A 21,644-nucleotide genomic window follows, 5' to 3' on the forward strand; every position below is an offset into this window, starting at 1 on the left:
ACCCAAGAGTCCTGGCCCAGAGATGACTTGTTAGTGAGGAGATCTTACCCCTCTATTGGGGAGGCTAGTATGGGGTCTGGGATTCCCACTACTGAAGGGCTAGGGAAGAATGGTGGTGGGGCTAAATATCACTATCGGCAAAGGGTTTTGAGATGCAGTGATGCTCGAACCCCTTCCAATCTACGGCCCGTCCCAAGGGACAAGGGTAGGGCTAGCAGGGATTACCCACCTCCATCATTGGTGTTGTGCAATGCCAGGTCCATAGGCAATAAAACCGCCACCATGCGTGACTTTTTTTGTGTCACAGGGGATTGACCTGGCTTGCGTGACAGAGACCTGGGTACGGGAAGGCAAAGTAATCTCCCTACATGAGATAACACCTCCAGGTTTCTCTGTCCTCCATCAATCGCGGACTGTGGGTCGGGGGGGAGGAGTAGCGTTGTTAATCCGGGAGGATTGCTTTTTCAGGGCTCTGCCACCACCGGCAATCTCCGGCATTGAATGTGTTGGTCTCGTGTGGGGCACCAAGGAGAGCTTGGCTGTCTGGCTGGTGTACCGACCACCCAGCACACCGGCAGCCACCCTGTCAGACCTGCTGGAGGTGGTGGCGGGCTGGGCCTTGGAGTTCCCAAACCTACTGGTTTTGGGAGACTTCAATGTCCATGCCGATGCCACCCCCTCCTCACAGGCTCTGGACCTAATGACTTCCATGGCAACACTGGGGCTCTCCCAGTTTGTTATGGGCCCGACCCATCAAGCAGGCCACACGCTGCATTTGATCTTTGGTGCTGGCATAGATGTGATCATGCTCCCCCCTATGGAAGTGCCATGGTCTGATCACTACGCTCTGAAAGCCAAGATCAACTTCACGCTCCTCCCCAGCTCGGGTGGCGAACATATTTGGGCTCGCCCGCGAAGACTGATGGATCCTGATAGATTCCGTCTGGCCTTGAGGGACCCTGCTCCTCCTGGCGACTCATTAGATGACCTTGTCGAGGACTGGAATAACCGGTTCTTGGCAGCCATCGATGAGATTGCGCCTAAGCGCCCTCTGCGACCCCGTTGAAACCGGGCCCTTTGGTTTACCGAGGAGCTCCGGAAAATGAAGCGGGATCTCAGACGGCTAGAGCGAGTATGGTGACGGACTCGTGACGGAGCCTCAAGAACATCTTATAGGACGCTTATGAAAGCTTATGAGATGGCTATGAAAGCTGCTAAGAAATCTCACTTTGCAGCTTCCATTGCATCCGCTAGCTCTTGCCCAGCACAACTTTTTAGAACAATTAGGTCAATAACACCCTTAGGAGGACAACCAAATTTAAGCACAAATTCGACCCACAGCTGTGAGGCATTTGCGAGCTTTTTTGCGGAGAAAGTCCTGTTGCTCTGCCATGACCTCCCTGCCAATTTAGATACAGTGACAGAACTGGAGGCCCCTTGACTGTCCTCGGGTCCAGTGTTAGAACATTTCGATCGGATACTCCCTGCTGATGTGGATAGACCCTCCAAGCTGCTAGGCCTACCACCTGCCTCCTCGATCCATGCCCGTCTTGGCTGATTAGGGCGTGTCCAGATATCGCACGGACCCCCCTGGTTGAAATTATCAATTTGTCCCTTGACACAGGGATATTCCCAAGGGAGCTGAAGGAAGCAATGGTGTGTCTGCTCTTAAAGAAAACTTCACTAGATCCTTTAGATCTATCCAATTACCGCCCAGTTTCAAATCTCCCATATCTGGGTAAGGTAATTGAGAGAGCAGTTGCTGAACAGCTTGGTAGGTTTCTGGAGGAAACATCGTCTTTAGATCCATTTCAGTCCGGATTCCGTCCTGGTTTTGGGATCAAGACGGCTCTGGTCGCCCTAACAGATGATCTACGCAGAAAACTAAATCGAGGCGGGTCAGGACTGCTGATTCTCTTAGATTTGTCAGCAGCCTTTGACATGGTTGATCATGATCTTTTCTACCACCACCTCGCCGATGTGGGGATACAGGGCATAGCCCATAAATGGCTGTGCTCTTTTATCTCTGGTCGGGGACAGAGGGTGGCACTAGGGAGGGAGTTGTCGTTGCGCCACTCCTTGGTGTGTGGAGTGCCGCAGGGCGCAATCCTCTCCCTGATGCTTTTTAACATCTTTATGCGCCCCCTTGCCCAGATTATCCGAGCTTTGGGCTGCGTTGTCACCAATATGCTGATGACACTCAGCCCTATCTGCTGATGGATGGCCATACCGACTCGATCCCTGACACACTGACCAGATGTTTGGAAGCTGTGGCTGGATGGTTCGTGGGAACCAATTGAAATTAAATCCTTCAAAGACAGAGGTCCTCTGGCTGGGTTGGGATGGTATGGGGATGAGGGACTAACTCCCTTCTCTTGCAGGGGCCCAATTAGTGCCATTGCCTTCCATTAAGAGTTTGGGTGTAATCCTTGACGCCTCCCTTTCCATGGAGGCGCAAGTTACAACAACAGCCAAGGCGACATTTTTCCACCTTCACCGCATCAAGCAGTTGGTCCGTTACCTTTCCCGCCCCGACCTGGCCACAGTGATTCATGGAGGTCACCTCCAGGCTTGACTACTGTAATTCGCTCTACGTGGGGCTGCCCTTGAGGCTGTCCCAGAAACTCCAGCAGGTGCAGGATGCTGCAGCAAGGCTCCTCACGGGGTCTCTGCCATGGGAGCATATTCACCCAGTGCTTTTCCAGCTGCACTGGCTCCCGGTGGAGTACAGGGTCAGATTTAAGTTGCTGGTTTTGACTTTTAAAGCCCTTCACGGCCTAGGAGCCTCGTATTTATGGGACCGCCTCTCCCAGTATGCCCAACGGAGAGCCTCAAGGTCCATAAATAGCAACTCTCTAGAGGTCCCGGGCCCTAAGGAAGTTAGATTAGCCTCAACCAGAGCCAGGGCCTTTTCAACACTGGCTCCGGCCTGGTGGAACGCTCTGTCTCTTGAGACCAGGGCCCTGCGGGATATGATCTCTTTCTGCAGGACCTCTAAGACTGAGTTGTTCCACCTGGCCTTTGGCTCAGAATCAGTTTGATTCCCTCCCCCTCTTTCTTTTTCCTTTCTCCTATGCAGAGATTGCTCCCTAATTGTTTTAATGTTGTATCTTAATCTTTTAACTTGTATTTTAATCAACTTGCCCACAAAAGAGTCTACCTTGGTCCAGCTGACGGAGACGAAGGTACATGAATGCAGGCCGGGCTACACCACAGACCTGCACTAGTCTTCCATTCAGGCTCATCCTGAATCAGAGCACTTGCATCCTGATCTTTGCACTCGATTCAGCCTTTGAATCATTGGAATAGCTGGAGGGGGCAGGGGGAGCTGCTACCCCACAAAACAAGCTTGAAAGTGTTTGACAGTGCAAAGTGAGAGAGATTAGGAATCAGGCTTCATAAGGTGAACTTCAGTGCAGAAATGTTTCCCATCCTTATGACAAGTAGAATTATGCCCCCCCCCCCGCAATGAAATAGTAAATGCATACGGGTTGCAAAAATGTGAAAGTGCTGAGTGAAGAGCAGGGCCATTGCAGAAAAAGATTTCAATTATGCCTTGTTATTTGTAATCCCATGCAATGCACCATCATTTAAAAGTGCTATGGTATCAAGAAACAGGCCCTTGCCTCGTGCTGCAGAATGTTTGACTTGTGCTAGTGGAAGGGAGGGTGGTTTATTCTGCTTGTAAAGCAACACCAAGTTTGCTTTACCAGTGTGGCCTCTGGCTAAGAAGCAAGCCTGGGTAAAGCAGTTGGCAAAAGGAAAGATGTTCCTTTGCAGTGGAACAAAATCTATTCAAGTGTTTCTGCCGCACCATCACATTGGACTACTGAATGGCCCAAGACCAGATTGCCAGAAGCCCCAGAATAATTGTGTGTTTTATGGAGCCATGTATTTTAACTTTTAGGTGTGTTGAAAGAGAGATTTATAAGAAAGTAAATTGACATGAAGTATGACCAACATAACAAAAAAACAACACATTTTTATTTTTTAAAAAATGGTCCTTTGGAGTTTTAATCGTACAAAACATCAATGTTTTGACGTTATACAAACAATGAACAGGACAGCAACAAATACTTATAGCTTCAGGGTCTAGAGACATGTTTTTGGACTGCAGACAAGCTGACACTTTCACAAACATCTACATGTGAGAAAGGCAACCTCTTGCCGACACGGCCCAAAGAGAATAAACACAGACATGAAGGGAGGGGCAGCTTCTTTGCTCAAGGGTTGTCTTTCGCCCCAAGAGCAGAAGAATCAGCTCTCCCTTGAGTCTGCCCCACTTCCTGCTGGTGCTTCCTCTCCCCTCCTGCTCTACAGAATGACACGGTTGACTTGGATATACTACAGCATGCTGGAGAGACCTTTTGCCCAAGAGCTTGTCATCTGCTTGTCCTAGGGTGGCATAGGAGGCAGGTGGAGCTCAAGGGGACCTGTGGTGGGTAGGAGGTGGGGACAAGGAAAGAACCACATCCTCTTCTCAGATATCTCTATCTTGGCTCAGGTCGGAGGGTGCCCGCTGGAGAGGTTTGCTTGCCACTATCTGAGACTGTGGAGTGACTTGTCCTTGTACACTGTGGCGGATCCCATATCCAAAATAGATGGCAAAGCCTAGAAGAGAAATGGAGCCCAATGGTCACAAAGCATCCACAGCCAGCCTTCCCTAGCAACCAAGCAATGGACCACCAAGTGAGATTGGGACTGTTTCCTGTTATGGTAGCTTTCGCAGACAGGGTGGCTCCTTACCTATTGCCATCCAGACAGCAAAACGGGCCCAGGTACCTGCATCCAGCTTCATCATGAGATAGATATTCACCAAGATACTGAAGAGGGGAAGCAGTGGCAGGCCAGGGACCTGTAAAAGACAAACAGGCCCAATGCAAGAGGATGCAAAACACCTTGCCTTTTGGGGAAAACTAGCTACCACCCACAATTTCCATTAAGATTAAAGCTTAGCCTGGTCTTCAATCGGGCCTTTCCAGGCAGTGGGGTGGGGGGCCTAAAAGCAGGAGCTGGTGAAGCACAGTCTTAGACCAACCCCTATATTGTGCCTCCTGTACAAATTTCCAGTCTCCAAGTAATGGTATTTAAGGGGAGGGGAGAGGCAGCACGGGGAAAGAATGGTTTTCTCAATATTTTCTAAAGATCCTCTCCTGAAAATCCTTTCCTCCCATCAGTTCCATCATGTTCTTGAAATAGTGAGGCTGTGCAGAAGGAGACTGTTGTCTTGCTCTTTTACAGAATGAAGCAGGAGGCTGGTGCTGCTTTTAAATTAACAGTGGCTGAGCACTCAACTGGAAGACTGCATCCAAGTAGATTGCATTGATGGAAGCTGTGGGGAGGTAGAAGAATGTTGCTTGCAAAATTTCATTGGCATAGAGGGGGCAGGTTGTGATGCTAAGTCATGAGTGATATCATAGATACAGGTCAACAGGTACCTACAACAAGCAGCAGTTATCTCTAGGGATAGTTGCAGTTGCTGGGGTAGGTTGGGGAAATAATTGCTTTTTACACAATTGGAAGAAGAGGATTCTCATAACAGATGCTATTGCAGAAGGGATGTCACTCAGTTCCCCTAGAGCAGATTGCAAATTCTTCATTTCTCCCTATACTACAGTACAATTGTGCCTTGTATGGAGTTTACGTTCTGGGGATGGCACATATCTGCAGAAACGCATACACCTGAACTGCTCCCCTTGGAACTGCCCCTGCATGACCATCCTTATCTTCTAAACAAGACAGAGAGTTTTTAAAGCTCTGGGCTGCTCTCACAAGACCTCCCTGGACCGTCCAAGTTCCCACGAGTTTTTTAAAGCCTCCCAGAGCCTGATGAGCAAGCTCTTTTTGCATCAGAAAGCCCAGTGCAAAGGAGCTTTTAAGCTGTCCAACGTGTGCAGTGGCGTAGCGTGGGTTGTCAGCACCCGGGGCAAAGCAAGTAATTTGCGCCCCCTAACCCGTGGATTTGCGCCCCCTAACCCATGGATTTGCCCTAACCCCCAGATGTTGCGCCCGGTGCGGCCGGCCCCCCCTGCACCCCCCACGCTATGCCACTGAACGTGTGTGAAATTAATTTGTGGACTTCAACCACACAAGGTTGAAATCACACAAGTTAAATGCATGTAAGATGCGAATGTACTGTACTTGGGAATCCCCCCCACTTCCCCCATCAGAGTTCAAGGTTTGAAGGGAGCAAACAAAGGATCATCCAATGGATCTCTGGGACTGCCCTTCCATCTCCAGTAATTTGACAATGAACAGAAAGTCCTAGCCTATTCCTGCAGGCAGGAACATAACACTTCCTGAAGGGACATCTTGAGCCCTATCACCTTCCCCCTAACCCTAGCCAAAGGCCAGCAAGAACCAGAGGGGTCCTGTAAAGCAAGCTGAACTAAAGTCTTAAGTGCAGTGTAGAGGGCACAATACTCCCAAACTTTAGAGGGAGAGAGAGATGACCCATCAAGCAATCATGTCCAGGAGGGAAAGACGAAGTAAACACACACACACACACACACTACTTCTGAAATGGGAGAAAGATGTGATGGCTTATCTCTCCCCCAAAAGATCCAGCAATGGCAGAAGATTGCTTGGGAAGCGCTGATGTGCCAGTTTGAGGTAATCCAGCTCTGCCACATGCAAGTGCCCCAAAATCCCACAAGTAAAGGCAGCCCTTTGGCCAGAACTCTTACTTTGAAAGTGAGGCGTGTCTTGCTCTCTGGCTGCCTCCAGATGATGATGGTGCCAACGAGTGAAACAACCAGGAGAACCACACAGGCAACGACCCAGCCAATGCTGCATTGCATGAGAGCTGCCGACTGTTGTGCCAAGATGCCACAGAGAGTGGTGATCATCAGAGCTGCAAGACAAGACCACCAAAAGCCAGATTTATAGAGCTGAAAACTGCCCCATCGTTCCACCTGAGAATCTTTTACCTCAAGGCAGAGACCTCTAGAAGCTGGACACCAACTCACATCAGCCCCAACTTGCATGGTTGGGGGCCAGAGAAGATGGAAGGCTCATTCATTCATTCAATTTGTAGCCCACCTTTCCTCCAGGGAGCTCAAGGTGGCACACATAGTTGTGCCCCCTCCATTTTACTCTCACCACAACCCAGACAGCGACTGGTCCAGGGTTACTGGGGATCTGGCCCCTGCTCTCCCTTGTCCTTGCCTAAACTCTAACCTACTGGTTCGCAAATCTTTTCCTCTGGGCCACAATTTCAGAATAAAAATTTGCTTGCACCACACTGAATTTTTTATTGATAAATTGGAAAACAAAAAGAAACTCCCAGCAGTACTTGATTTATAACATAGAACACAACTGCTTTATAATATGGGACATCCAGAAAGTAGAAAACAATTCAGCTACAGAAGAACTTATATCATTCCCAAAATATAATGTTGGTTGTCCTTGAATCTTCCCACCACACTTGCTATCCTCTCCTGTCACATCAGTGTGGCATACCACACCCTTTGAGAATCATGGCTCTAGCCACCAACAATAGGTGGGCCACAGGTTCCTCATTCCTGTTTTAACTGGAAATATCGGAGTCAAAACATGCACACTTATGCTTTGAGCCAAACCGGAGCTCTGCCTTGGGAAGCAGCAGGGGCTCAGCATCACCCCTGCGGTGCACTCCGGCTTCGCCCATCCAGGTGAGCAAACATGCTCAGTTTAGACCCTGCACATGCCAGGACTTACAGACAACTGTGCTGCTGATGTAGACAATGCGCCCTGAGATGGAAGTTGGAACATCTCCGGAAGGGCAGAAAAGGCGCCTCCAGGTGAACTTGTCTTTTAGGGCCACATGGCCATCACGGAGAGAGAGATTAATCACCACCTTCTCTTCTTCGCTTCCATTCATCTCAAGCATTTCCAAGTCTTTGGAGGGAGCGAACAGGTCAGGCTGGTATCTATCAGCAAAGGCAGAAGAGTTAAGTAAAAGGAAACTGCAATTCCCTGTCAGTCCTTCTGCAAAGGGGCATCCACCAGGCCTAGACATGGCTTGGAGAACTCTGTGTGGAGTGCTGCTCACTCCAAGAAGTACCCACCTGAGGATGAGAACACAAACAGCAACCAAGGAGTACGCCAGCAGAGTGCCAATGGACATGAGGTTAACCAGGTCCTTCAGCTCAAAGAGAAATGCCATTAGACCTGCAAGATAATAGCCCCACATGACTCATGGGCTGGCTTACTTATTTATTTACTACATTTATATACCACCTTTATATTCCAAGGATCTCAAGGTGGTGTACATGGTTCATGCTTCCTCCCCATTTCATCCTCACAACAACCCTTTGAGGTAGGTTAGGCTAAGAGATGGTGACTGGCTCAAGGTCACCCAGGGAGCTTCATGGCTGGATGGCAATTCTAACCCTGCTCTTCCAGGTCAGAGTCCAACATTCTAACCATTACGCCACAATGGATAGCATCATAGAGTTGTAAGGGACCTCAAGGGTCATGTAGTCCAATCCCCTGCACTGCAAGTATATCAACACTTAGTTCCCCATCCAACTTGAAACTATACTAGACTCTGCTTAGCTTTTCAAATTTGCTAGCAATTTTATTGCTGCACCACTAGGAGCGGTAATGGTGATGGAAGTGTAGAGGGCGAAAGGACAAAGACCCACTAAGATATCCATACCAGCAATGATGCCTGACACAACAGTAGCCACTAAGGGAGTCTTGGTTCGGCTGTGGACCCGGTACAGAAACCTGAAGAGTAGTCCATCTTCAGCCATGGCATAGATCACCCGTGGCATTGGGAATATGGAACCAAGCAAGCTGCATTGGGCAGGAAGAGACATAAAATCAAGACCTGGGCATATCTGAGAACTTCCATACGAAGAGAATGCAGATGGCCAACAGCTCATGAACGGAGTCTGTGGCCACCTTAGCACAAGTCACCCTCATGGTCTGCTTCTGGGTTCAAATCAAGTTGATGGCCTGACTTAAGGAGCCTGAAGCCCAGGGTGTCCAAAACACTGTCTACTCCCACATCCACCATACCATCTTCTAGGATGGAGGCAGCTACGTCCCAAGCTTAGATAATGCATGGATTGGCTGGATGCAGAGTGGTGGGAGGCACCAGCTGAGGTACACCCAATGGCGAGCCCAGAAACTGGTGGTGGGATGATGGTGCTGGCCAGAGGGAAAAGAGGGAGCAGACTGGGAGAAGGAGCTGAAGGGGTAACAGAGTTTAGTGAGCAGGAACAGGCAGGGGGCAGTTCAGACTCTGAGGTGGAAGTGGAAGCTAGAGGGAGCAGTCCTGCTGCGACCAGCTCCTCTACCCTCTGGTCTCCTAGAACACGCAATGAAATGAAGAGGGCAAAGCAGAGGAGGGGTGTGCACAGGTGCAGTTTCCGATTGCTTTGGAAAGAACCTGGAGAGGAGGAGCCTTAGGAAGTGTTGGGAGATGGCGGGGACCTTCAGTCCTTGCAACTGCCTTGTTGGAGCAAGACCTACCAAGAACACTAGGTCTGCACCGTTTTGGTTTCTTGAATAAAGAGTTAACTTCACTGACACTGTGTTTTGCTTTGATTGCTGAACTACGCTTGACAGGTAAGCAGCTACTGGGGCAAGGACTTTCTCTGTAGTTGTGCCCATGCTCAGGGAACTCTATCCTGAGACACATTTGCCTTACACTTTGGTACGACCCTTGAGGGTACTAGGCAAAGTGAGCCCACTTCACTTGAGTCTTTAATGGCATTTAATAGCCTTTTGACTCCTTGTGTTGCCTGCTTTAAAACCAGAGCTGGTCTTTTAAAGTATCACTGATGATTTGATTTATCTTATCTGCTCTTTTGTTTTATAGATTACAGCTCTTTGGCATTTTCTCCACTGGGCAAGCTTCTGTTTGTTAGCTGCTCTTCCAACAGTAGGATAGTAGGATTTAAATGCTGAAACCAACTAAACTAAGAGGAAAACTGTGGCAGATGAAGGGAATGGGGATGCCACAGAGTACACAATTTGCATGAAGAAGGTCCTGGGTTCAGTCCCTGGGCTCATCAGGTAGGGCTGGCAAAGGCTATTTGCAGGTGAGGCAGTGGAAGTGCTGGACCATTGTCTTGCCTTGGTAACGGACTGGATGAGAGCCAATAAACTGATGCTCTTGATGGGGTTACACTTCTTTTTAAGGAGTAGTTACACAGCTTGTGGGGTGCTTCTGGACCCATTGCTGTCCTTTGAGGCTCAGGTGGCCTTGGTATTGTTGAGTGCCTTCCATCAGCTTCAGCTAATGGCCCAGCTACACCCCTATCTGGACAAGGAGAGCCTAACTTCTGTTGTCTGTGCTCTGGTTACCTCTAAGTTAGATTACTGAAACACATTGTATGCAGAGCTGCATCTGAAGATGGTTTGGAAATTCAGCTGGTGCAGAATTTGGTAGCCAGGATTGCTCACCAGGTCAAGATGATTTGAGTATATTATGCTGATCCTGGCCCAACTGCACTGCCTGCCAATTAGCTTCTGGGCCCAATTCAAGTTTTGACCTGGAAAGTCTTAAACGACTCAGACCGGCAATACCTCAAGGAGCGCCTCTCTTGTTACAAACCCTGAGAATATCAGTTGATGCCTTTCCTCGTGTGCCTCTTCCACAAGAGGTCCAGAGGGTGGCAACTCAAGAACGGGCCTTTTCTGCAGTGGCAACCCATTTGTGGAATGCTCTCCCCAGGGAGGTTCAGCTGGCGCCCTCATTATACACCTTTAAGCGCCAGGCGAAAATGTTCCTCTTTAACCAGGGCTTTGGCTGATTGACATCTGATGCCCTTTTAAAATGTGTTGTGGGAGCGGGGATTCTTTGTTTGTTCGTTCTTATTTTTATTATGTATTTTTATGTCATGAACTGCCCTGGGATCTATGAATGAAGGGCAGTATACAAATTTAATTAATTCATTATTATTATTATTATTATTATTATTATTATTATTATTATTAAATAATAATAATAATACTGGGTCCACATATGCAATACTATGAGGATCAGACACTGAAGCTAACACAGCTCTTCGCGTTTCCTATGTAACAGCAGTAGAAAATTCAGTGCATGCTGCTTTTCCTTATCGCTTACCTGGTGGAGAGGGCACAGAGTGAGCCAATAGCTACTACGTAGCGGGCTGGCTCCCACCCCACAGCCTTGAAGGCATCAGGCAGGGGGCTCTCCTTGTTCACCAAGTAGTAAGGCACCATCAAGGTCAAGGAAGCAGAAACCCCAAAGTAAGCCACAAAGCAGATCAGGAGTGAGGCAATGATGCCGATGGGCATGGCGCGCTGCGGGTTCCGAGCTTCCTCACCTGGAGAAAGGGGTCGAGACAGAAGAAAACTATCAACTTCAGTTTCTTGCACCTCTTAATCTTAAATTCAGTTTGTCCCATTTCCACATTATTTTGTGCTTGTTTCTTAAATGTCACCACAACATTTCTCATGCGTGTTTGTCCCCATATCTATGTTTTTTGTGTGCACAGTTTTGCCCTGATGACTGCATCTCTGCAATTCCTCTTAATATGCACTCCCCCTCCTTTTTTTTGCTGGAGAATTTTGCCACCAAAATTCAGAAAAGGCAGCTGTGTTTTGATTTATGTAACTTGTTTGAATGAGTTAGGCTCACATTAAAATGCAGACTGAACAGAACAACTCAGATGAGATTCCAGCAAATTCCTCTCTCATTTACTATACCCAAGACAGGCACAGCCTTGGACCCCCACCCTTCACACACAACTCACACCACACCACACTACTTCAAATATGTGAATCTGCACAGTGCAGGGGTTGTTTACTTGCCCTGCAAATCTACTACTCTGGCAAAGAACATCTCTAGGCAGGAGAACTATTTCATGTGAAGTGGGTCTTGGGAACTTCCAGGTGAGGCAGTGCACTGTTGCACAGAGTTGCATTGCGAATGACTTATTTCCCCAGATCACAAGCAGAAACTTCCTGCTGAAAGCACAGTACGGAACAGCAGCTCAGCCTTGCCCTGGGAGAAGAGCAGAGATGCCAGAGGGCCCTGTTGATGCACGCAGCTCACCCCCAGTTGCTGAGCGTGGCATTTCCCTCTCTCTTGATTGCACACCTGCCTGTGCTCCAGGGTATGTGGAAATACAGAAGGGAATTTCTCACCTATTCGCCACACCCCTCAAATGCAGATACTCTACCTGTGGTTGCAATGCAGTCAAATCCAACAAAGGCATAGAAGCACGTGGCAGCCCCAGAGAGGACCCCCTCAAAGCCAAAGGGAAAGAAGCCACCACTGCCAAAGCGCCCAATGCTGCAAGAGAAAGAAAGATGTACTTCAGCAACATTCAAGGAAGCCAAAACGTAGGAGAACAACCTCCTGATGGGCCACTCAGGAATATGTATACTTGATGAATTAAATCTCCCCCTAGAACAGCTGATCCATGAACCATGAGGGCCTCTCCAAACTGGCTCCTCTCTGCTGCTACTTCCTTTCCTCTTCACCCCTGCTTTAGCCAGGTGCGGACTTTGGTACTATGGTGCCCTGAGCTAGGCCAAAATTTAGTGCCCCCACTGTTGCACTGTCAGGTTTTAGGAAGAATGTGCAAGGGGTCTGACAGGGTCCTAAAGCCTTCTCACCTCCTTCCCAAAGCTGGAAAAAGCACTAACTAGGCTAAGGGAAGGAGACAGGAGGACTCTAGGACTCTGTTGGAGTCCTCAGGCCTCCTTCCTATAGTGGGACAAGTGCTTACTGGATGCCCTCTCTGCTTGGTGCCTGCTCAGTGCCCAGAGAGGGGAAACCAGTCACATTGCCCTAAAACCATGTGCTGCACAGGACCATAATAAAAACTGGGAGCAGTGAGTGGATGGCCACCTGCACCCAGAAACTATTCTCCACAGGGAAGGACAGGCTGCTGCCTCCCATGCTAAACTTAACAGAAGCCTGGGGAGAAGGTCAGGCAGATGTTATGCAAGGGGAGATGGGCCCTTACCTGCTTCCAGCCTCGTGTTTCCATGTGTGGTTCTGATAATCTTCCTTGGATAAGGTCCAGTTCTTGACATCTCCCTTCACAAAGCCAGCAATGATGACAAAGCTCAGGACCAGTAAGTTGATAGCTGTGAAGATTTTGTTCACCAGGGCAGACTCACTCACACCAAACGACAGCAAACCTGAAAGAGAGTGAGAGATGGGTGCACAGATTTATGGCAAGTCTCTTGGGAGCAGGCCTCCAGGCTTGCTGGGTTAACGATTATGATCACCTTTACAACGTGTTCTAGGGCACAAGAACCTATTCATGGGGCTCCGAAATACAGGGCTCCATAAACAGTCTGTCATTGGCATATTTCAGGAGAACCCTGATTCCACCTCTGCATTGATTTAAGATCTGTTGAGGCTCTCTCCCTCTTTCATTCTTCTTTGGAGGTTAGACAAGTAAGCTACTTGAGGAGGGGGGCTGTAACCTGGAAGATGGAGCAAGTTTGTTTTCTCCTGCTCTGGTGGATAGCACTTGAACCAATGGCTTCAAGTTACAAGAAAAGAGATTCCGACTAAACATCAGGAAGAACTTCCTGACAGCGAGAGCTGTTCAGCAGCGTAACAGACTCCCTTGGGAGGTGGTGGACTCTCCTTCCTTAGAAGTTTATAAGCAGTCGAGGTTGGATGGCCATCTGTCATGTGTGATCTAGTTGAGATTCTCATATTGCAGAGGGTTGAGCTAAATGGTCCTCATGCCCCCCCCAACTCTACAATTCTATGATTATTGCCAGGGAAGAAGATCCTTACCGCTGCAGAGATTGCCTCACCTGTAAGCAGCAAAACCAGAAATAGAGCAAAGAAGTCAGGATATTTAGCCAGCACATTCTCCACATGCAGGGCAGTATGATTGTGGAAGAAATTAGAGATGTGGCCGCCAATGATGTTGTCAAAGGTTGAGCTCCAGGCACGAGCGACGCTTGCTGTCCCTGGAAACCAAAAGGAGAGCCCTTCATTAACAAATACAACCTTGGCCACTTCCAGCCACATACAGAGTGAATGAGCCTCAGCACACCACAGAGAAATGCCTGAGATGAATATGGGAGAACAACTCACACCATCAAGATGAGCCACTTGTTCCAGAAGAAAGCAAAATGCTACTTGTCCTCTCTGGATAGATAGCCTGACCACTGTTATTCTTGTTTGGTAAACTTCAGATTAGACTACTACAATACACTGAATTGCAGGGCTGCCTTTGAAGACTACTTGGAAAGTTAAGTTGGTTCAGGAGGTTGCTGATAGTAACTGTTGGCCAGGAAGCAATGCCTACTGAGAAGGTTCTCTACCAGGTGTCTCTATTAGGTAAGGTTAGATGGGTAGTGACCGGACAGAGGCTTTTTTTTTTTCATTGAAGCTTCATTTGAGAATCACCCCTCTCTGAGTAGTAAAGGAGCCACAACATCATTTAGGAGGCAAATTAAACCTCCTGGCTGTTTAGTAGTTTTAGTTCTGTGCTGCTGTTTTGATATTAATTCCTTCTGAACTGTATCCCTCCTCTCTATATTTTAGTAATTTTAGTAAAATTATTTTGGATATAGTTCAGTCGGGGGGAAACGGCCCCCAAAATATTTTAAATAAACTATGCATAAAATTATTTCTCAACCGTGACTGAACTGTTATGCTATTTGAATCTGTAAGTAATGAGTAATGTAAGTCTAGGTGGCCCCCTACTCCTGAGGGGTTTGGGCGCTGAGAAGGGTGCTTCTTTGATGCATTGCTGCAGGCAATGCAACAGGTTTGTTTCTTTGCACCTGATCTCAGGGTGAAATCATTCTTGTCTGCTCATTCAAAGTCACCTCCTTTACTCTGAGCCAAACGGCACATACCTATCATATAGGAGAGAATGAGGTTCCATCCTGTGGTGAAGGCCCAGATCTCCCCAACTGTGACATAGCTGTAGAGGTAGGCAGAGCCAGCCTTGGGCACTCGGGCTCCAAACTCTGCGTAGCACAGACCAGCTAACACTGATGAGACAGCCGCTATGAAGAAGCAGAGCACGATGGAAGGGCCTGCGTCGTCCACTGCCACCTCCCCGGACAAAACGTAGACACCAGCCCCAAGGGTGCTGCCCACACCAAGAGCTATCAGGTCCAGGGTAGAGAGGCAACGAGCTAACTGGGTCTCATCAGAGCTGAGGTCCACTGTGCGCTGCCGGATCAGCTTCTTGCCGAAGCTTGCCATGGTTTTCTCCAGCATTCTGGACAATTGTGTAAAATGTCCAATGCTTCCCAAGGATCTAAGAGAAGAGAATGTTGCAGTGTTAGAGCCAGCAATATGGGGTGTGCGCCAGCAAGAATGTGGGTAAGGATTTTAAGATGTAACAGTACCATGCCAGTGGTAATGCAAAAATGTGGCTGAGGAAGCTGGAGCCCTATACCACTTGGAATCAGGCAATTCCTTGTTCCCCAGCAGAACCCCATAATGGTGTTCCACTCCTCCTTCCCTTTGTGGTCAAGTTCAGCCATTCAGGGCCAGCACCTTGAGCATTTTTTAAAGCCAACCTATGTTTGTTTTAAGGCAGTGTTTATTTATTCATAAGCTGCAAGTAAGGCAGGAATTGTTACTGAAATAAAATAAAAATTGTTATGAGGGGCAGAAGCAAGCAATCAGGGAGTGCCAGTTCCAAAGCACGATGTTCATCCCGCCAGAATCTAAGTAACCTGTAACCCAAGGACAGTTGAGGAATTTTCACTGGCCCTTTTTCAAATCAAGTAGGTTAGACTGTGTGGGACGCAGGTGGCGCTGTGGGTTAAACCACAGAGCCTAGGGCTTGCCGATCAGAAGGTCAGCGGTTCGAATCCCCCCCGGCGGGGTGAGCTCCCGTTGCTCGGTCCTTGCTCCTGCCACCCTAGCAGTTCGAAAGCATGTCAAAGCGCAAGTAGATAAATAGGTACCGCTCCAGCGGGAAGGTAAACGGCATTTCCATGCGTTGCTCTGGTTCACCAGAAGCGGCTTAGTCATGCTGGCCACATGACCCGGAAGCTGTACGCCGGCTCCCTCAGCCAATAAAGCAAGATGAGCGCTGCAACCCCACAGTCATCCGCGACTGGACCTAAGGGTCAGGGGTCCCTTTGCCTTTACCTTAGGTTAGACTGTAGCTTTCAAGTCTAGGGCAGCAGTGGCTAACTCTCAGTTCAGGGGCATGATCCAGCCCTCCAAGACCCTAGTGATTTTGGCATTAGCGTTAAAAGTGGGGAGGGATTAAATTAGGCATAGCACTGGATTGGGCAGAAGCCAGGGCCCTGATGGGGATACAAATTGCCTCCTATCCAGGCATCTGTTTTGTTGAGTGACATTACGGCAATTGGGGGGGGGACCCTAAGCTCACACACGACAATTTCATAGAACCTATACTCAAGAGGGTATACAGACAGGCAATGGTTGTGGTCAACCAAGTTCTATTCATGAGTAGACTCACTGGAATGAACGGGCCAATGTTATTTGTGCCTTTAATTTATATGGGTCTACTCCAAGTAGGACTAGCATTGGATGCAACCCCATTGGGTCTCAACCCAGAGTATTTAAGGTAAATGTTGCTGTTGGAAATGCCAGAGGCTAGCTTAGAAGCCAAAGGGATGGTGGTTACACATTAAATCCACATACCCTGCAGGTGTCCATGAAGGTTAGCAAAAGGCAGCTCTTGGGATTAATAGTGTTTACACAAGATAAAAAGGCAGGAAGATATCTTCAGCTATTAACCAAAGTTTAAACCAACTTTGGTTAACAGACAACATAACAAACTTTAGTCCAGAACATCCAGCTATGGGCCAGGCGGAATGAGACCTTGGGGTCAGCGTTAAGTCTGGCACATGATGCACAGGACAAAACTTGCACCCCACATTTCTGAATCTGCTGTTAAAAGTCCTGTGTAGATGCAAAAGACAGCATCTTTTTTTTAAAAAGTGCTCTCAAGATTTCACAAATAAATGAAGGCAACTTGAAAAGTACTGAAATCACAAGGTGGTTTCAGTCCCACCTAACCAAGCACAGAGGGGGAAATAGCTCCATGTCAATGGAGCTTGGGCTAAGACAGTGATCCCATGGAGGCAAGGAATGAAGTTGTAGATAATGCTTATGGATTGATTGATTGATTGATTGATGGCAAATTTAGTAAGAGTGAAAAAGAAGAAAAGGTGTTGGCTGTCACTGACAAAAATAAATTCATTGATCCTGATGTAACTGAATAAATTAATGTAAGCAATATCAATGAAATAATAGTGACTTATATATAAGTACTTCTAACTTCATATTAATTAATGTAACATTTTTATATCTACCTGTGCATTTTTGTAATATTTTGTTTAAGTTGTCTGCTGTTGCTTCAGTTTTCTGTACACCGCTTAGAAATGTTTTTAACATATTAAGTGGAATAAGAAATTAAATAACCAATCAATCAGCCCATATCTCCTATGTGGCACTTCCTGGTCTTCCCAGAATTGATGTAACCAAATCAGAAACAGTGTACGGAACTAAAAACACCAGCAGCATTCTGAACAGGGAGTTTCTGTATCAGATGCTTCTCTAGGACAGACAGACAGAGAACCTGAACTAAAGCTCTGGGGCACCCTCCATACTACAATTCCCACCAGCCACCCCCAGGAATCCAAAACAAAGAGACCCAGAAGAAATTGAAGGATACCAGCCAATCTTCTGCTTGCTCAACACAAACTAGGTTTTCCTTGTCTGTTTTTCAAAAGATAAAAAGGATTTCATCTGTGCTCTTTGTGAAAAGTTTGCACTAGGCTCAGACAAATCATAACAGTCTCATCGCGGGCAAACAGAAGAGTGGTTATTTTTACAAGGCTGGGCTAATGACATCCACACTGCCTGGTCTTAGTGCCAGCACAAGTGAAACCCCCAATTCTCAACTCACTCCATTCCCACAAAGCATTTCCATTCTATTTCCCAGTGTTTCTGCCATGGAAATGCAGCACACCAAAGTTGATTTGCTGTAAAGATCCAAACTGTGCTCCTCTTCAAAGGCTTCCCTGCCTGCTTGCCCAACAGCAATTCTTACCTATCACAGGCTACCAAGCAAGGGGTGCACAGTCTTAACATTTGTAGGAACATCAAAGTATGTATATACACCAACTGCTTCAGTCCCAAATAACTACCTTTATAGCAGGGGAAACATCTCCCTGTAATCCTTCTAACAGCAAACTTGTGGGAGATTTGCAGTATAAACAAAACAAAAAACTAACAATGCATATTCTTGTTCATGGGAGCCAGCTCCTAGGGTCCTTTAAGTACCCTCCCCAATAAAATATTGGAGGAGGCTGCACCCCCTAAGTTGATGTGCCACATCTTGTGATGGATTATGTGGGGCGGGGCTTACCTCCCCCCCCCCAATATTTTATTCAAGTTGGCACCCCTGTTCTTGTTAATTAGTAAGTCTAGGGGCTAATGACCACAGAGCTATAAATTTATATAGGCAGACTCAAACCATAGGAATGCATTTAGTGGAGAGAGAGAGCTCTGTGTGGTGTCATTTCCCCTGCTTCCAGTGGCAGGAAGAAATGAGGGGGAAAAAAACCTTCTCCTTCCTGTCAGTAACTCTCTCTTTGATGGAAAGATGGATATCTCCTTCACCATGTCTTCAGTGGAGATGGATGTCTCCCTGAGTGTAGACTGTGTTTTAGAATTCAACTATGCATTTTCTAACCTAGAATTATTTTTGCCTGCTGTTTGCTGAAAACAAGGGCAAGACCTTGAAGGAAGTAAAAAATATCTTCAACTTACTTACTGTTTTGATTCTTTGTTAAGCGGGATAAGAAGGGGAAGCCAGCTTACTTCGTTAGTTGGACTTGCTCAAAGCAAGGTTTTATAGCCTAATTCCTATGCTTTTAATTTTGCTGCCAATGGTGGGATTTCAAAACTCCATTCAACCCACACACGTGGGTGCCTGGAGGGATAAGTTGTAATTATGGTAATACATCCTCTCCTACCTATTAGAACCCATCCTGCAAAACTCAATAGGCTGAGTATCAACAGGAGAAGAAAGTGGTAGGTCAGCAAGCCTCAAGGTATATAGAGGTACAACACTGGGAAACAACTCTCTACAACACCTGAAAGAGCCCAATGAGAATGAAGCATGTACAGTGTGGCTTCCAGGAGCTGTTAGAACACTGCGTATCAGTTGCAAATTAAGAATAGGAAAAGTAGGAGTGTGCAGGGGAGAAATGGAACTGGCTTGCTTGAACATAGTGCCAGCTCTGGATTTTGGAGACCCTTTAGGCAAGACACCCTTGACACCCCTCCCTCAATTGAGTTTACCTACACACTGCAGCAGGTCCAGGGTGCTCTTGCCAGTGGACCCCGTGCTGGGATGTGAGCCTCCAGTCTAGCAGATGCCTAACCATGCTGACATTTAACCAGCTCTGACCTTACAGCTTAGTGGGATGCAACTCAGCAACATTTTGTTGCAGGTCCTGCTTGTTGTATATAACCAGCCAACTGCAGAATTTCCATCATCTGTGCTGCCTCAAGGAATCAATAAAGATGCCATCTACCCAGCCTGTCTATCAAGCTGACTGATTGCACTGTCGGGAGACAGAGCAAAGCAGAGGCCCTCTCGTTTCCTCTTTCTGCAGCATTGATCTATGAAGACTAATGACCATCTCCATCTGCTATCAGACCATCTGCTTTGTTTGCTAACAGGGAAAAGCGCTATTTATGAGCATCCTGGAGAACCCACAAGTGAAAGCATAGAAAAACCAGGATTTGGCAACATGTAACTAAAAGGTAAGTCCTGTGCCATTAACAGATCTGTGGTTGGCAGAAGGAATCACAGGCGCAACAACAGGCAAAAACCAGCTATGAAAAAGATATTGGCAACAGGGAAGCCAGTACTAATATTTTTGGATCTATCTCTGGTTTATTTCCTTCCCTTTCCTGCTCCTTTAGAGACACAGAAAATGTGCAAAATGTTTCCCAACCCAGAGATAGTTTTTTACATCAATGGAAGGAAACTGGCATGCAGAAGGTACAAAGAGAAGATCGACAAAGAGACGCCCTCTGCAGTTGGCCAGCTAACATCCCAGAACCCAGGAGCATCTTTTCAGAAGAAGAGGATTGGGGCCCCTTCTAGTACAGCTGTGGGTGTGAAGGAACCCCCAACATGGATGCTTCACTTCGGCCTCCTAGTAATCTCTCTGACCACATCCCAAGCCCTGCCTTGATGTGATTTGCCCCCCAGGCCTCAGGAGTAAAGGCTACAGTGGACTTGGTTGAAGGGCCTGGCTACTGGATCTGCCCAGTGGGCCATCTATTCCAGCATCCCATTTTCAGAAAGGTCAACCAGATGCCTATGGGAAGCCCACAACTCCTTTCTCCTCTGGAATGCTGGAGCCTCCCTAGAAGCTGCCAGATGGCTCTGTCGCCAGAGGTCCCCTCATGAGGAATGGTCTACTCAGAAGAACAGAGGGGATCTAGCTGCAAACAAGACCCAACCCAAATCAAGACCTTGTTATACTAACCGCTGAATCTTCTCAGTGGAGAGGTTATGTTACGTAATACGTTTGACTATTATTGAATATGGAAGCTTATGTCTAAAGTCAATAGATGGAACAAACACCATTAGATGTACTGGTGGATAAGTGTTTAATGGTTCTAGTATTTATTTTAAAAACCAGTGAAAATTGTTTTAAACAAACAAACAAACATTGACCCAGCAAATGAGCAGCAGGAAGAGGAGCTGGCCATGAGGATATATGTGTAACTGTCTGCTATGAACCCTTGGTGGGTTAACAATTCCCTGTTGAGTTCCTTAACGTCCGGATCATGGCCACAGACCGCACCATTGGGGACTGCAGGGTTCTTTTGATGGAACCCAGAGTTTACCCTTTGAAGCCGAAATGTTAAGGAAGCATCTTGTTAGCGTGGGAGTTGCAATAACATTGCTTTGGTCCTTTGCGTCACCCTCCTGGCTCCTGACAAACAGGAGGGGAAGTGTCACCTTGATGGATGTGCGCCATCAGCCAAAGGAACTCAAACTTCCATTTCCAGCAGAGCGGAATAAAAATGGAAAAAGTTATGTGAGGAAACACATTTTTCAAGCCTGGGTCTGTTGTGGGAACAGTGCCAAAAAATGATCTCAGCAGGTGGAAGTATTAAGATTTTGCCCCCTGGCTACCAGCGACTGCTTCTTCCCACAAACCAAAGTGCCTGTTCAGCCTGTGCATGGGGAGGGGGAGAACCCCTGGACAAACACACCAGGACAGCTTCGTCCTCCCATCCCCCTGCAACCAAGCCTAGCATAAACCTCCAGAATCACACACTCCAGTGCAACAGGAGAAAGTCAAGTGCACACAGCTTACAAAAGCCAGCAGCTTTGGTTTGTTTTTCTTTATGTAACCGTTTGACTTCACACACACTCAGCAGTTCCAGGCTGCCGTGATCATGGCACCATTTCTAGAAAGACAAAAGCAAACTTGCCTGCTGTGCTCTGGTCTAGGAATCCTACTACCCTAGAAACAGTCCAGTGCTGGTCAGCCAGGACCGGAGGCCACTACTTGCTGCCGTCATGAAGGATGGGAAGCTCTGCTTGACAGGGGGGGAGGGAATCCAAGCAGGAGCTGACATGAGATGGCTGGACAACTACCAGGCTGGCTAAGCTGCTTAGGAAACCTTTTAGTGTTCCTACATATTTTTTAGGATTTGTTTTAAT

At 47.4% G+C, this 21,644-nt stretch overlaps 1 protein-coding gene across 2 annotated transcripts in view; it reads right to left on the reverse strand.

The window, feature by feature from the left end:
* Positions 1–3,966: 3,966 nt before the first annotated feature.
* Positions 3,967–21,644, reverse strand: part of SLC7A3 (solute carrier family 7 member 3) — a 30,408-nt gene continuing 12,730 nt past the window's right edge. For both annotated transcript variants that reach the window (XM_083595418.1, XM_083595419.1), the window contains 11 exons: positions 14,806–15,215; positions 13,750–13,908; positions 12,939–13,116; positions 12,147–12,259; positions 11,066–11,288; positions 8,642–8,781; positions 8,049–8,151; positions 7,699–7,910; positions 6,687–6,853; positions 4,747–4,855; positions 3,967–4,611 (listed from right to left, as the gene is read on the reverse strand). In XM_083595418.1, coding sequence (XP_083451544.1) covers positions 4,481–4,611; positions 4,747–4,855; positions 6,687–6,853; positions 7,699–7,910; positions 8,049–8,151; positions 8,642–8,781; positions 11,066–11,288; positions 12,147–12,259; positions 12,939–13,116; positions 13,750–13,908; positions 14,806–15,175 — 1,905 coding nt within the window. In that variant the 5' untranslated portion in view covers positions 15,176–15,215 and the 3' untranslated portion in view covers positions 3,967–4,480. The remainder of the gene's footprint in view (positions 4,612–4,746; positions 4,856–6,686; positions 6,854–7,698; positions 7,911–8,048; positions 8,152–8,641; positions 8,782–11,065; positions 11,289–12,146; positions 12,260–12,938; positions 13,117–13,749; positions 13,909–14,805; positions 15,216–21,644) is intronic.

This window comes from Podarcis filfolensis (assembly GCF_964270895.1).
Source record: "Podarcis filfolensis genome assembly, chromosome: Z".
Taxonomy (NCBI): domain Eukaryota; kingdom Metazoa; phylum Chordata; class Lepidosauria; order Squamata; family Lacertidae; genus Podarcis; species Podarcis filfolensis.